Source organism: Phoca vitulina, unplaced genomic scaffold (genome assembly GCF_004348235.1).
Source record: "Phoca vitulina isolate PV1807 unplaced genomic scaffold, GSC_HSeal_1.0 scaffold12, whole genome shotgun sequence".
Classification (NCBI taxonomy): Eukaryota; Metazoa; Chordata; class Mammalia; order Carnivora; family Phocidae; genus Phoca; species Phoca vitulina.
In genome coordinates, this window is record NW_022589715.1 from 23147288 (window position 1) to 23160298 (window position 13011).

At 45.7% G+C, this 13011-nt stretch overlaps 1 protein-coding gene across 2 annotated transcripts in view; it reads right to left on the reverse strand.

Moving 5' to 3' along the window:
- Positions 1–1623: 1623 nt before the first annotated feature.
- The window catches only part of DGUOK (deoxyguanosine kinase), a 30272-nt gene continuing 18884 nt past the window's right edge, over positions 1624–13011 (reverse strand). Inside the window, exons 3-7 of one of the 2 annotated variants that reach the window (XM_032410669.1) lie at positions 11232–11419; positions 8109–8256; positions 3780–3895; positions 3050–3149; positions 1624–2618 (exon numbers count right to left, since the gene is read on the reverse strand). In XM_032410669.1, coding sequence (XP_032266560.1) covers positions 2592–2618; positions 3050–3149; positions 3780–3895; positions 8109–8256; positions 11232–11419 — 579 coding nt within the window. In that variant the 3' untranslated portion in view covers positions 1624–2591. Of the gene's footprint in view, positions 2619–3017; positions 3150–3779; positions 3896–8108; positions 8257–11231; positions 11420–13011 lie in introns of both variants that reach the window. The other variant, XM_032410668.1, reaches the window with a different exon arrangement.

Sequence of the window (13011 nt, forward strand, 5' to 3'; positions counted from 1 at the left end):
TTAGATGATGAATTCTGTAGGGTAAGGACAAGGTCTGCCTTCTGTCGTGCTCACTGTTATCTCCTCGGTCTCCAGCAGACAGCAGATACAAGTGTTTGACGACCGATTAACTGAGTGAAGCGTGGGGGCCTCGTGCTCTTATCCTGGGTCTATAGGTGATTTCTACATTAGTGGTTCCTGGAAAATGGGAATTAAACATTTGGGCCCCTCAAAGCTAAAGAACCAAAACCATTGAGTTTCTAAAACGTACCTAACATCTTATGTTCATCCGTGGTCTTGTCCGAAGCCTGAAGCAGCCAACAGACGCAAGAACAAGTGGGTCAGATTTTTGACAAGAGTAACAAGATAATTCAGTGGGAGAAGAGAATATTCTTTCCAACTAATGGTGGGACAACTGGATATGCACATGCAAAAGAATGAAACTGAACCCTTCCTTACACCACACACCAAAATTAACTCAAAATCAATCACAGACCTAATGTTAAGAGCCAAAACTACACAACTCTTAGAAGAAAACACAGGAACAAATGTTTGTCACCTTGGGTTGTTCAAAACTTTCCTAGACATGACACCAAAAGCACAAGTGACTAAACTAGACCTCGTCAAAATTACAAACTTTTGTGCTTCAAAGCACATTATCAAAATACACCCCACGGAATGGGAGAAAATATTTATAAATCATGTCTCTGCTAAAAACTTGTATCCAGAATATCTAAAGTCTCTTACAACTCAACAGTAAAAAGCCAAAGAACCTAACTGAGAAAAGGACAAAGGATTCGAAGAGGTTTTTTCCAAAGAAGAAATACAAATGACCAGGAAGAACATGAAAAGATGCTCAACATCATTAGCCATCAGGCAATGTAAATCAAAACATGACAGGATACTAGGATGGCTATAATCAAAATGAGAGCAAGTGTTGGCAAGGACCTGGGGAGACTGGAGCCCTCATATATTGCTCCAGAGAATGTAAAATGGTGCAGTCACTTTGGAAAAGTTTAGCAGTTCCTCCAAAAGTTAAACATGGAGTTACCATTTGACCCAGTAATTCCATTCCTTGGTATATACCCAAGAAAAATTAAAATCTAAAAACTTATATATGAATTTTCATAGCATTATTCATAACAGCCAAAAAGTAGAATCCACATGTCTATCAGTAGGTGAATGGATGAACAAAATGTGGTATATCCATACAATGAAATACTTATTCATAAGAAAGAATGATGTACTGATGCATGGTACAACATGGCTGAACCTTGAAACCCTTGAAAGTGAAAGAAATCATTCATAAGAGGCCACATCTTATGTGATTCCATTTATATAAAATATCCAGAAGAAGCAAATCTAGAGACAGAAAATCGATTGGTGGCTGCCTCGAGCTGGACTGGGGGTGGGAGAAGGGGGGTGACTGCTAGTTGGGTGGCAATTTTTCTTGGGGTGCTGAAGACATTCTGGAACTGATTGTGGTCATGGTTGCACAACTCTATGGACTATACTAAAAACCACTGAACTGTACGCTTTACTTAGGTGAATTGTATGGTACATGAATTATATCTCAATAAAGCTGTTAAAAATTTAAGTAGTAAAGAAATGCCGTGCTTTTGTTTCACAATGGCATGCATTTGTCAGAAGCTAATCTCACACTTGTTTTCCCAAACATAAAGAAAGACACAGGTTCCTGTCTTCCGGGACACTGACACCCAAGCTGATTCATTTTCCTGTGTGCTTGCACAACTGTCAAGGGCTCAGTGCAGGAATCCCGCTCCTGGGGAATCATGGACCTGCAGGCTTCTTGCAATGGAGCACTTCAATTCTATAGAGCCATGCATTTTTCTCTCGTAACAATGAATTGTCCTTGGAGCCTGAAGTGCAGCACGAAAAATTGTCTTTGCAGAAGTCACTCCATTGAGATCACCTGACACTCACTGGGTACAGTATTTAGGGCAGGCCAGAGTGCCAGGATGACCGAACCCTAAACACGAGATGCTGGACTATGGGGCTCCTGATTCGGTTTCTCCCTTTGGTCCAGGTTCTTCAGCTCTAGCACAAAGGTCTGAGCACCCCATGCCCCCTAGCAAGAGTGCTGGATGGGAAGAGAGAAAGAACATCCTAGAGTTCAGGTTCCATTCCGTAGCTCTGGGGGCTCGCACCGAGTGTCCACCCTCTCCTGAGCCCCTGTACTTCCCTTTCGTGCCCAGGGCAGGGCTTGGTTGGGAATCCTGGGGACAATTCCTACCCGGGCATGTCAGAGGGAACAAGTGAGCACACAGGAAGTCTGGGTGGCGAAGGAGTCAAGAAGAAAAGCTATGGCTGTCCTCAGGTGAAAATGGCTCGTCTAGAGCGGAATTCAGAGCAAGGACCAAGAGATAAACCGACAACTGGATTAGCAAAAGAAGCAAAACTTCCACTTTATTTTAGAAGTCCTTGAGATATAAAAGACAGTAATTGCAAAGTCGAAGGCTAACACAAACCATGGACCTGAGTGTCAGAGAGGACTCCAGGGGTAAAAGAAGATGGCAAGGTGCATGACTCAGGATTTTTCCAGCTTTGGAAAGTCAGAGAGCCCAGATCACAGCAAGAACAGCCGGTACTGGCTACAGATTCTTTACAAAGGTGTTTACCTGTGGGAAAGAGAAAAACCAGAAGTTAAATTTCACATTTTCGGCAGACTCTCTAATAGTCCACCCACACTGGTATGCAACCACGCCCAGGTGTTATGAGTTAGGAAAAATCGGGAGGAAATGGGACCTGCGCAGGGTCATATTGTGGAAGTGGCTGAGCTGGGAAGAGAATCCAGAAATTGCATTTCCCCAGTTCAAAAATACCTTTGAGGAGAAGTTGGCTGGGAAGTCAATTATTTAACAATTATTAGCCCAAAATGCTTTAGAGAATAGGGATATTTGTAACTTGTACAAGGTCCCGCGGGCTTTGGAGTGTGAAATGCAATTTGAAGCACAAAGCACAAGACCCATTACATTGAAGTCTGAAGCAAAGATAAAAGTGCAATAAAGGAAAATCACTAGAAGCAGGAGTTAAGGTCCTCCTCCTCCACCTTTTTCATGAGTTCTTCTTGTTTGGTTACTTCCTCAGAAAAATCTTCATTGACATCCAACACCAATACTGGAATGTTCAGCAGAGCCTCAAAGTGGAGCCTGTAAGAAGCATGAAAGTTTAGGGGACAGAAAAAAGAAAGCTGAATCAACCTTCACGGACAGAAAAAAGAAAGCTCAATCAACCTTCACATACTCACGACATCTTAATAATCCATAGAGCAGATCTAAAGTCACATGGCTTCTCAATGAAATTGCATGTAAATTACAGTTTAAAAAAAAAAAAAGAACTTAATAAAGTTGGCTGCAAAGAGGAAGGCTGAAATTTCTCTTTAGCCTTGAGATGGATACTGAAGGTCAGAGCCCCAAACATTTTAAGTGGACTACATACCAAGCCCAAAGGGAGGAAAGGCCAAAATCAGGACTGTCAACTTAGTAAAATGGACAATTTCTCTAAAAATTTTCAGCCCTTCACCCTGGGTCAACTCTATCACCATCATCAATCACAATGTTCAATCTAGGGAAACATTAAAAAACAAAAAAGCTGGAGAAACAGAACCTAATAAAATGCCTCTTAGAATATACACATTGTATCTCATATTGAGTTTCTCAGTTGGATTTCTAACCACTTGGTACATTTGAACCTTCTTACGGGGCTGCCTGTTGAGCTGGTGTCTGAGCACCTGGCTGTAGGGAGGCAGGTGTCTGTGTGGTACTGTCTTCTCCACTTACTCGGTTGTCTTGTGAACAAGCCAGGCTTCGTGCTGACCGTGAAGCTGTTCGAGATACTCCAGCTCAACTCCTTTCTCCTCTTCCCTGGCCCTCTGGTGGAGTCTCTTCAAACAAACCTAAAAGACAATCCCCAGGCCACACTGAGCTCATGTGTTATCCTGGCTGTGACGATGTGGTCCTCGGGGGCTCGGGGACCCACTCGTGACATCTGGGAATGATAAGCCATGACCTTGCTTCTCCGGTCTTGTTTCCTTATTCAATCACAGGTTAACTGCAAACTTCATCCACCCTGGGAAGCTGTAATTACCCTGCTTTTAATCTCTCTCACCTCTGCCTTCCTCAGGTCCTCATCACCTCTCACCTAGACCATGGCAAGAGCCTCTGGCTCTCTTTCTGGAGGCGGTGAGTGCATGGGATTAGCACAGGCCTTAAAAAAACCCACAATTCACTTCCTGTCTTCACCATGTACTAGTGGTGCAATCTTTATGGGCTTCCCATTCCTCCCCTCCACTCACCCCGCGGGAAGCTGAGAGGACTCACCAAGGTTAAGGTGTGTCAAGTTCCTGGCCACAGCAGCTCTCCCCTCCCAGTGAGCCGCCTCCACCCACCCTTCCACAGCAATCCAAGAGAACCGCAGCACTCTCCTCGCTGCAAACACCTCCCAGGCTCCCTACTTCCTGTAGCCATAAAGCCCCAGGTTCAAGGAAGTATGAGGAGCATCACATTTACAAAATGGTAAGTAATCTGAAACATGTCTTTCATAGCCTGTCACTCACTGACTCTGGAGCAGAAGGCAAACCCTACATAGGTCAAAGATAAAACCAAGAAGTAAAAAAAAGCGAGGCTTAAGACTAACTCTCCTTCCCTCCCCCTTTCCAAAGAGGGCATCATTCCATTCTGCCTTCACCTGGTACAAAAGTCTGAAGCACGCTGGCTCAGAGAATGTCATCTTCTCCTTTACCTGCCACACAAGGCTGTCCCGGATTCTGGCCACCTCTCCTACCCCTCCACCCTCAAGTTCCTTAGCACCTGCCTGGACTCAGGGCGGCAGCCAGATTGGACCCGTGGGACAGGCCGACCTCTTTCCCGCCTTGAGACTTCTGCTCCCAATGTTTCTTTTGCCTGACTGCTTCCCTTCCTCTCTCCAACTGGCAAACATTTCATCATTCAATGTCATCTGTCCTGGGAAGAACAGGTAGATTAATCCACTGATCTAGGACTACCCTCTTTCAAACACTTAACTTTATTCCCAATGTAAACTTTAGGCCCAAATGAAGCACACAATATTCCTGAAGATGCAGAGTCCATGCTGTGCATCCCACCTTTCCTCTAAGGAGACAAAATCATGTAAACAAATTTCATTTATGAGCTTATGTCCAACTTTTCAGATTGATTAACGGAGACAGATCTAACAGGTTAATACTTTTAGCACTTAACTCCTCACTAATCTTTTCCCCTAATCATTTATCATCCCAAACTTAGATCAAGTCCTTATCCTTGGGACTTCACAGTTTAGTTAGATAACAAATAAAACAATATGCGAAACAGTGCATCAAGTGCTAAACTGTGAGGTCTGGACCTTCAGGGCAGCAGTCCAGATAAGGGAGGGAGCCACTGGGCCCCAGCAGTCAGAGAGGCGTTCCCCGGAGGAGGCAGGAGCTCCCCCTTTATCTCTGGTACCAGCTCCCGAGCACCTCGGTAGGCCCTGGGGAAACACAGGCCACCGGTGGCATTTCCACTGTAGCAGGGGACAGAGGGAGGTGTGCACAGGGGGCACGGCGGCTGGGGGCCACAGTCTTGTCTTGTTCGGGGCTGAGCACTAGGCCGGCAGAGCCCGTGGTCAGTAAGTGTCTGTTGCCCGCCGTCATTCGTGGCTTGCAGTTCTGACCTCGTCCCCCAGCTCCATTCACCTTTGCCTCCTGCTTTCATCTTTTCCTTTTCTACTTTCCCTCACCATGAACCTGCTTTCTCTTCCCTCTCTTTCTGCCCCCACACCCCACCTTCACTGCTGAGGGCTTCAAAACATTTCCCGTTGTTTGCCCCCCCACCCCAGCACACGGCCCTCCAGCCCCGACTTCTGGCAGTGCAGTCCTCCGTGCCACCCGCCACCGATGGGAACTCCTTGCGTGCCTTCAGAAGTATTTCATGCATATACACCTCACCCCACCTTTTAAAAAAACACCACACTTGTAAAAGGTGTCCCATCACACACACTGTGCCAGCTTTTCTTTTAATAATGCCTTAGAGACTGTTCCGTTAGTATAGTGCTTTCCCATTTTTACGGCGTAAGAGTTTTCCCGTGTATGGACAGAGCATAATACAATCAACCGGCCCGACGGTGACCGCCTGGGGCGTTTCCAATGAGCTGCTATTACAAACAGTGCTGGCTTGCATAGGAGCCACTTTGCCCGTGTGGGAGCATATTTATGGAGTAAATTCCAAGGAGCAGGATTAATAGGTAAGCTCCTATTTTGAGCATTTGGCAAAATTCTTGTTTTACTGGTAGGGTTACAACAAATTCTTTAACAAGTCCTGTGCAAGCAGTACTCTAGTCCTGTGTGTGCTGTGATCAGTCGTCATGGGGAGGACACACCTGAATGTGACTAAGAAAGACAGTGGGGCTATGAATGATAAGGGGGGACCCTCCTGCTGACCTGCCCCCTTCACCAACCAGCCCAGGAGGAGTGGCTGCTGGGACAGCAACTGGACTGCGACTCTACTGGTGGGTCTGGCCACTGTGCTTCCCAAGCCCAAACCCCATGTCGCCAACAGTCCCCGGCAAGGCCTGGCTGGCTGCGCAGTCTTCCTGATTCCATGGGGCTGGGTGGGGACACTGAGGCCCAGACATCTCTCTTTTGACTGATTTTTTTTATGTTGGTTTGCTTGCTTTTTAGAACTTAGGGAAGAGCAGGTAGAAAGGAGCAAAATGCCCTCCTTAGGTCCATCTCACAAGCTCTAAACTCAGTATTTCCCAGGGCTCTGTATTAGAATATGGGGGCAAGTGCATGGCTTTTCACACAGAGATGTGGTTCACTTCTGTTCTGCTCTTCCCTTGGATATCGTTACCTCTGAATCTCCCAGAAGGGGTCAGGGGTGACTCTGGGCAAGGATATCAGCATTCCTGGGTCTCTGGCTCTAAAACTGTCAAAAGAGCATCAAAATCCCCATCCAGTCTTAAAGCTTTTTTGCTTTTTCTACCATTAAGCTGCAAGAGCCCTTCAAACCCCCTCATTCTATCCCAGCTGAAAGACCTCAGCTAGTCTCTCCGTGAAGACACATCAGTCACATCCTCATCGTCATCATAATCGCCACCACTGTTGTCATCATCACTGTCCCCTTCTCACAGTCATTCCAAGTGCACAAAAAAGTGAGGAAGACTTTCTTGCCGGCCTTCTCCTCTCCAGCTACTACAAGCCCATGTGTTGGGCTCCCCACTATCTTTTGGCCCTGCTTGGGCTGCTCTCAGGCCTGCTCCATCCACAAGGCTCAGGCCTGTCTCTAAAAAGCGTGGCCTCCCGTCAGAAGGGAGCTTTCCTCCTAAGATTATGCAGTATACCTGACACGTGACCACCCATTACATAGGTCTCAAAAGCCAGGAGCAACACACCTCTCAAAAAATACCTCCAGCCCTGACTCAGAATCCCACTCCAGAAGAGCCCTTAGAGACTACTAGCCTGAGCCACTGGATTTGACAGCAAGGACCCTTCCATGGGAAAGGCTGCTAGGGGCTGTCCACGGTCACTGCCAGTCAGAGACTTCTTCCGTGACATCACCCTATTCTGTATGAGGCTGGCTCCAGGGTCCAAGTCAGAAAGTCAAGGAATGTAACTTCTGTAGTCCATCCTGACTTACCAGTGGCACCCTTAAGGCTCAAAAGACAGCTAGCTGTAAATTATGCTAGTATCAGGGTGAGGTAAGGAAACTCTCCACTTCCTCCCGGCATCCTGTTCAGGAAACCATCAAGACCATCGGACTCTGAGGACCCAGCTGGAGGAAAGGGAAAGCCAAGGCAGTTGGCTACAGGTAACCTGGCCAGAGGAGCCAATCTGCAAACCCTGGCTGAAAAAGACAATGCCCGATTTTCTCTATGTTGTTGTTACATCGAGAGGGACCCTTTCTATCAGTCATCCGCTTTAGCCCTCTGCCACAGAAAGCCTGTGGGAAACAGGGTGCTCGATGCCAAAAGGGGAGGGTGTGACCCACACTGCTCTCCATGCTCCACATAATACCCGCCATCTCCTTTCTTCAACCGGAAAATCGGGTGTTGGAGAACGTCACCTCTTAGGTTTCAGACAGCCCTGAAGATTAAGGCTTGATGTTCTGCATTACCTGGGGAGTAGCCTGGAGGTAGATGAAGCCATGTAATCTGAGCTGGCTGGCAAACTCCTGCAGGAGAAAAGAATGCCAGTCTTGATAGATATGCCATTCGATGTCATTGAGGGAACCATTTTCAAAAAGATTCTTCGCAAAGATATATCTGGTTGGAAATATAGGTGGGATTGGGGGAGGGGATCAGAATGGGAAATGGAATGAAAAGCAAAAGGGAAAGAAGCAGAAAAATCAATAACCAACTTGTTCCATGACTGTTCAAGCCACTTAACCTTTCTAGCTCCTCATCAATCTTTAAGAAATCTGAATTCTTAACCTGTATCTCCTTCCTTGTTCAACAGTAAGATGGGAAATAGCATGTCGACTGTAGAAGCCAAAATCACAGCTCTCCAACTGGATTAATCTACTGGAAGAAGAGGGGCAGTGGAAAAGACAATCTTCGGTCGCCAGCGATTCTCCCTGCTGGAGGCCAGTGAGAACAGATAGCATTCGGTGTATGCAAACTCACACTTCTGAGATTTATTTATTATTGCAGCCAGCCCCTAACCCAAAAAAACCATCTCGGGCTTATGAGGGCTTCCCAGTCTCCAGGCTGCTGATCCATCCTCTCGTGTGGTCAATAAGTAGAGAAGGAAATGTACTGAAGTGGTGTCACCTACAGAGCAGGGGATGCCTTTCTTATTTAATGCAGCGTTACCAAGAAAGCAGACCCTCCCCGAAAGCGCACAGGAGCCCTTACTCACTTGCTTCGTCTGCTGCTGAGCTTCTAATCCAGGTGCAAGAAAGCTCAATCTAAAAATCAAACGAGCTTGCCCCTTGCTTACTTCCACAACTAAAGGAGCATCTGGTAAATAGGAAATCAGAGCTAACAAGAACCCATTGCTTCAGAAGGGTCAATTCTGCTTTCAAACCTAAGGCATCTTGATACAAAACACAATTTACATCCTAAACAATGAACTCCAGTTTCTAAGGCAACGCTTAGCAACTGGCCACTTCTGGGAAAATGAAATTCAGAATCCTTGTGTACAAATGGCCCAGGGAAGTATACACCACAAGGCTGCAAGTGTTGCGATTAAGAGAATGGGTGGCAGCGTCACATTCCTGAGTGTGAGCCTGGCCCCCAAATTCACAAACTGTGTTGCCATGGGCAAGTCATCAAACTCCCTCAGCCCATTTCCTCCTCTGTACAAAGAGGTAACAGTAGAACTGGACTCATAGCATTGTTGTGAGGACTGTATGTAGTACTCACAAGGTGCTCGGAAGAGTAACTGGTGCAAAGTATTCAAGACATCTTTGTTACTATACCTACTTCTTTGCTAGGCTGTGAAGAAATTAATCTAGGAGCTCCCGAAGTCAACTTTCTCAGTCTGGAATGGGTTAGCTATTGTCTAGCTGAAGGCAACATGGAAAGATGACTTTTGTAACTCAATTTCTGAAAAATATTTTCAGCTTCTTCACAGGCAACTTAGAAATTAAAATCTTGGGGCGCCTGGGTGGCTCAGTTGTTAAGCGTCTGCCTTCAGCTCAGGTCATGATCCCAGGGTCCTGGGATCGAGCCCCGCATCGGGCTCTCTGCTCAGCGGAAAGCCTGCTTCTCCCTCTCCCACTCCCCCTGCTTGTGTTCCCTCTCTCGCTGTGTCTCTCTCTGTTAAATAAATAAATAAAATCTTAAAAAAAAAAAAGAAAATTTTATAAAGAAAAATGACGGATCTGTTAAGAAGCCCTATAAGAGGGGCCCTCCCCTTTCTTGAGGATGAGCACTTATTTCCCCACAGCTGGTGGTGACGGGGTAGGAGAAAGCTGGGGTGCAGAGGACTATGGGGAGGGAACAACCGCAGACTGCGTGCTGGTGCCGCAGAGAATGAGCTTACGGACCCAGTCATCAGGGCTCCTGTTCTAAAACCACATACTATTGTTGCTTTTAACTCCACCAGAAAAGATTTAGATTTCTTCCTCCTAGTCATCCACTCTCCCAAACAACTTGTGTTCCTCCTTTGGGACACACATCACACACATATGAGCACGTGTGCGGTCTCATAGTCCCCGTTACACTAGGGTTGACCTGAAAGCAGGCACTGGGTCTGCCTTGCTCACTGCTGCAGCCCCAGGGTCTAGCCCGGTACCTGAACATTTGGGGTTTAACAAATCTGTGCTGAACAAAGGAATGAATGAATGAATGTTTTAAAGAAGGGAAAGGGTCTAAATTACCATCACGATTAGAATGTATAATGAATTATCCTTTCTATCTCTAAAATGCCCCCTCTGAAGAAAACATCTAGAATGTGTAGCTGCCTATAGCAAAATCAATTCTCATATCTTCCTTTACAAGAAAATGTTAAGATCTTGTAGCTTCTAAACAAAGTGTTTCTTTTTCTGAGGGGTCTCTCACATGCCTAATTCACTAAAGGGCTGGAAATCAAAAAACCCATGGTGATTATATTTCCAAGTAACCAGGACAGTCATATGTAATTCATCTTCCTAGTCCAGGAGGCATGGCCAGGGAAAGCGGAGAGAAAAATATGCAGTAGTATACCCAACAACTGTAAAAGAACCAAAATCTACAGCTCAACCACTTGTAATTCACGTATTCAGCTTTTATAAAGAGTAAACTGTCTCTTGGGGTAGAGAAGGAATATGTAGCCTATAGGATTTGTTCTATGTATCTTGCATGGTTTTGAGATAATGTTAAAAAAAATTACATGACACTTACAAGTGTACCCTTCTTTTTTCCCTCCAGGAGGTTTTATGGGAACACTAAGAAATAGAACTAGGTTGTCTAATTTGAAAGTAAATGGGTAACCAACTTAGCATCTTCAAAAGTAAATGGATGATGAAAAAGTACAATTATCAATAACCACAGCTGAGGGCACCTGGGTGGCTCAGTTGGTTAAGCAACTGCCTTCGGCTCAGGTCATGGTCCTGGAGTCCCGGGATCAAGTCCCGCTTCCGGCTCCCTGCTCAGCGGCAAGTCTGCTTCTCCCTCTGACCCTCCCCCACTCTCACGCTCTCTCTCAAATAAAAATCTTAAAAAATAAATAAATAAATAACCACAGCGGAGCAAGAAGGGAAAACATGCAGCACTGAGCATGGGGCTTGTGGCCAGTGAAGGGCTCAGGGTCTTACCTGTCACTGTACACGGACCTCTCAAAGATCTGTACTGCGTTCTTGGCCTGTAACAGTTTCTCAGGGAAGGGCTCCAGCTGTACTTTCAGGCGGCTCATAAAAGAAAATGTCTGGAATGTGTAGGACCATCGTGCTGGTTCCTGGTACATCATATCCAGCAAGTTTCCAAGACTTTGGGCAGTGAAGGCCTACAGGGAAATTACAAAGAGGAGCATTTCCTAGAAGGTATATTTACCCCATGGTGTTTAGTCCCCAACACCATGGTTTAATAATCAATGAGGGAAGCAATTACAAAAGTTTCCTTCTACTAAAGAGATATAATCATATCCCCCAGTTTAGTCAAAGCTATATAATCAAGGAAGAGATTTTCCTACCTGATAAAATGAGAATTTGAGAGGGAGAGGACACGCCACCTTCAACACACCAGAGAAGAGCAGAGGAAGAACCACACATACAATCAGCACATTCACTGACTGGTTTGTGGAGTCTGTCTGATGAGGAGTTAACCAACAACCATCTAAGACTACTTGGAATCAAATCTTCCCATTTTAACACTATGTTGCCTCTCTTTTGAACTTCCATCTGTGGCTATTTCTTTACAAAACTTCAACTCAGACAAGAAAGCAACAGATTATTTGAAAATCCAACTAACCAACCAAATAGAATTCTCTCTCTCTCTCAAAGAAGGGATGAAAACAAACAAACAAAACCTTCCTCCTCCATTCTGGAGACTTTATGAAATGTATTTGAAGACCCACTTACTCAGCATGTGCAGGTGGGAACATGTGTGAGATACTCAGGAGCCCTGGACTCTTTCCTGGGCTCTGCCACTGACTCAGCACAAAGGTGAATCCATTCACTCTCCATTAACTGAAGGCCTACACGGATGAGGCGCTACATAGGCTCGACGCTGTAAGGGGTTTTATTTTCAGTGTTCACTGTGCTGTTATGTCATTTAATCTTCAAAACAGCTTCATGAAGAGGGCACTATTGCATGCTCATTTTCCTGAGGGGCAAATCCACTCATAAAGGTTAAGTAACTTACTTGTCCAAGGTTTCAAGATGAGTAAATGCAGAACAGGGACTCAAACCTGGCTTCCTGTAACTTCATTCTAATGCTTCTCCATATAAAGACCAGCTGGGAAGTAAATGATGCATAGAATTTCCACAGATAGAAATGGAGACAAAGAGCACATATGGGGTGGAGAGAAAGACGGAGGGGGAACTAGGTTAGACAACCACAAGTGGTCCAGTTTGGCCAAGTATCAACCACAGATTCCAAAGAAGGATCCCAGCCCTTTGAAAGACTTCATGGGGAGCAATGCAGGTAGAGTAGAATGGATCACAAGATGTTTTCCCTCCTTCCAATTCTCCAACCCGCAAACACACAGCAGTCTCACAAATGACCCCCGGTTAAGAGTTGGAAGTAGAGGCAGGGGGACAAATCTAAATCCACTTGAGTCTCTGACGGTGTCAGCAGAGAGAGTAGAGAGCCCTTGGGGTGCAGCGCAGTTACGAGACTGTATGGAAGCCCCAGGAAGGGAGTGAGGTGCTCTGTGTACAGATGTACTAGGTTGACTAGGTGGGAGCTCTTCCATCAGCGGCCTTTGGGCTACCAAAGGGAAACTGTTCTGGAACAAAACTCTGCTCAGGGCCTACACAATTTCTGAAAGAACCCATCTCAGCTACAGAACAAATGCAAACATCCCTTCAAACATATAAGCAAAGCGAGGAACAATGACTGGATATAGTAATATTCAGCAATTCAAAGGGAGAAAAC